The 2,053-nt window shown below is 61.7% G+C and overlaps 1 protein-coding gene across 1 annotated transcript in view; it reads left to right on the top strand.

Annotated features, from left to right (window-relative positions):
- LOC101343209 (maestro heat-like repeat family member 5) overlaps positions 1 to 2,053 on the top strand; it is a 65,146-nt gene that overhangs the window by 61,495 nt on the left and 1,598 nt on the right. The window contains exon 32 of the mRNA XM_004387414.1: positions 551 to 746. Within this exon, the coding sequence (XP_004387471.1) occupies positions 551 to 746 (196 nt within the window). The remainder of the gene's footprint in view (positions 1 to 550; positions 747 to 2,053) is intronic.

Below are 2,053 nucleotides of genomic sequence, written 5' to 3'. Positions count from 1 at the left end.
AGCCATGAGGCCACCTGGCTGTCCCCCAACACCCCCAGCTCACGCCCCTCAGGCCTTCCGCAGCAGCTGGCTCTCTGCCCTGAGGTGCAGGCCAGCTTGTGCTGTCTGTCAGCTTACAGCCCCTCCCCAAAGGGCCCCCCCAACAGAGGCAGGCCCTCCCCACCCCCGAGTCCCTGCTCTCCCCTGAGGCTGGTTAACTTTCTGCCCAGCACTTGTTCGCTCTGCTCTTGTCACGTGTCTGGTGCCAGCCCTGAGGCCAACTCGGGGACAGCAGGTCCTGCCTGTTGGCTCACAGCTCTCCCCCTCAAACTGTCCTGGGCCACAGGCACCCAGTGGGGTGACAGCAGATGCTTCCTGGAGGAGGGGACACCAGGGCCAAGGCTGAGAGGCCAGGTGACTGGTGTGTGGTGGGCCTAGGGACATTATTTGTCCCCACCTCCCGTGACCTCAGGAAGGGCCACGTCACTTGCTTTGGCCAATGAAGCGTGAGAAGTGGTACATGTCTCTGCCAGGCCAGGCTCCACCACCACCCTCTCCCCCTCTGGCCCAGCGATGCCGGGGTGGGGCTGCTCCTCGGCCAGGGTCCCTGGGTAGACCCCGGGAAGCAAACCTGTGCAGTCTCAGTCGCTGGGGTCCGGCCCGCCTGTTACTGCAGCATACCCAGCCTGTGCTGACCGACACAGCGTCAGCTGAGGGACGCACAGGGGCCAATGCCGTGCAGGTGGACAAGGCCGGCGTGAGGTGGGGTGAGGAGAGGCTAAAGCTGAAGAGAAATAGAGTAGGGTGTGTGTATGTGTGTGTGTGATGTGCTTGTGAGAGAGTGCGTGTGTGTGTGTGTGTGTGGTGTGTCAGTATGTGTGAGTGGTGTGTGTGTGGCGTGTGATGTGCATGTTAGAGTGTGTGGTGTGTGAGTGATGTGTGTGTGAGTGGGGTGTGTGTGAGTGGTGTGTGTGTGAGTGGTGTGTGGAATGGTGTGTGTGTCAGTGGCATGAGTGGTGTGTGTGTGCGTGGTATGTGTGAGTGGTGTGAGTGGTGTGTGTGTGAGTGGTGTGTGTGTGAGTGGTGTGTGTGTGAGTGGTGTGTGAGTGGTGTGTGTGTGTAAGTGGTGTGTGTGTGAGTGGTGTGTGGAATGGTGTGTGTGTGAGTGGTGTGTGAGTGGTGTGTGTGTGGAATGGTGTGTGTGCGCGTGGTGTGTGTGGTGTGTCAGAATGCGTGAGTGATGTATGCGTGCTGTGTGTGGTGTGCATGTGACGGTGTGTGTATGTGAGCGTGGCGTGTGTGGTGCACATGTGAGAGTGTGTATGAGTGTGAATATGTGTGTACACACGTGTGCCCCGTGCTGGCTGCCCTAAAGAGACAGAGCCCGCGGGCACGTGCTCTCACGCACGCACTCTGCGAGCCCAGGAACAGCCGGCATGGCTGGTAAACAAACCTGTCTGAGGGAGAAAGAAATGTCTAGTGCCCTGGGAGACGGCCGTCTGAGCAGCAAGGGACGCACCCTGGCGCTGACCGTGTGGGTCTCTCTCACATGTGTGCGCATGCAGTGCACTGGGCTGGAGGGGCGGGCCAGGCCCAGCATCGATCCCCTGCAGGGTCCACCGCTGTGGTCCCATCTGACGCCCCCCAGGACGCCCTGAGCTGCCAAGGCCCCTCCCTGGGAGCAGCGGGCAGACGGGACGCCCTCCTCAGGGAGGCAGACAAGTGGCAAGAAGGCAGGCAGGCCCGGAAACCTCAGCAGTTCAGACGAGGGCTGGGGTGGGGCCCACGCCACAGACAGCGGGGTGGGGGTGGCATGGGAACAGCCAGACTCTGGGGCCCCAGGGCCAGGACCACAGTGGGGAGGGGCATCAAGAGGGCAGCTCTGACAGACAGCGGCACAGTCAGTGCCCCTGGGGGTATTGAGGCGGGCTGGCCGGGGAGACTTGGAGGGTCCTGTTCTCCCTGAGGGCCTGGGCTAGATGCTTCCGGACCTCTCCTCTGACAGGCGAGGGGAACTCCATCGGGTGGAATCACTGAGGCTTAAAGACAGCAGGTCTGCAGAGGCTGCGGGGAC

This window comes from Trichechus manatus, unplaced genomic scaffold (genome assembly GCF_000243295.1).
Source record: "Trichechus manatus latirostris isolate Lorelei unplaced genomic scaffold, TriManLat1.0 scaffold00185, whole genome shotgun sequence".
NCBI lineage: Eukaryota > Metazoa > Chordata > Mammalia > Sirenia > Trichechidae > Trichechus > Trichechus manatus.
The sequence above is the reverse complement of the archived record's forward strand: the minus strand, read 5'-3'. Positions and strand labels throughout refer to the sequence as shown.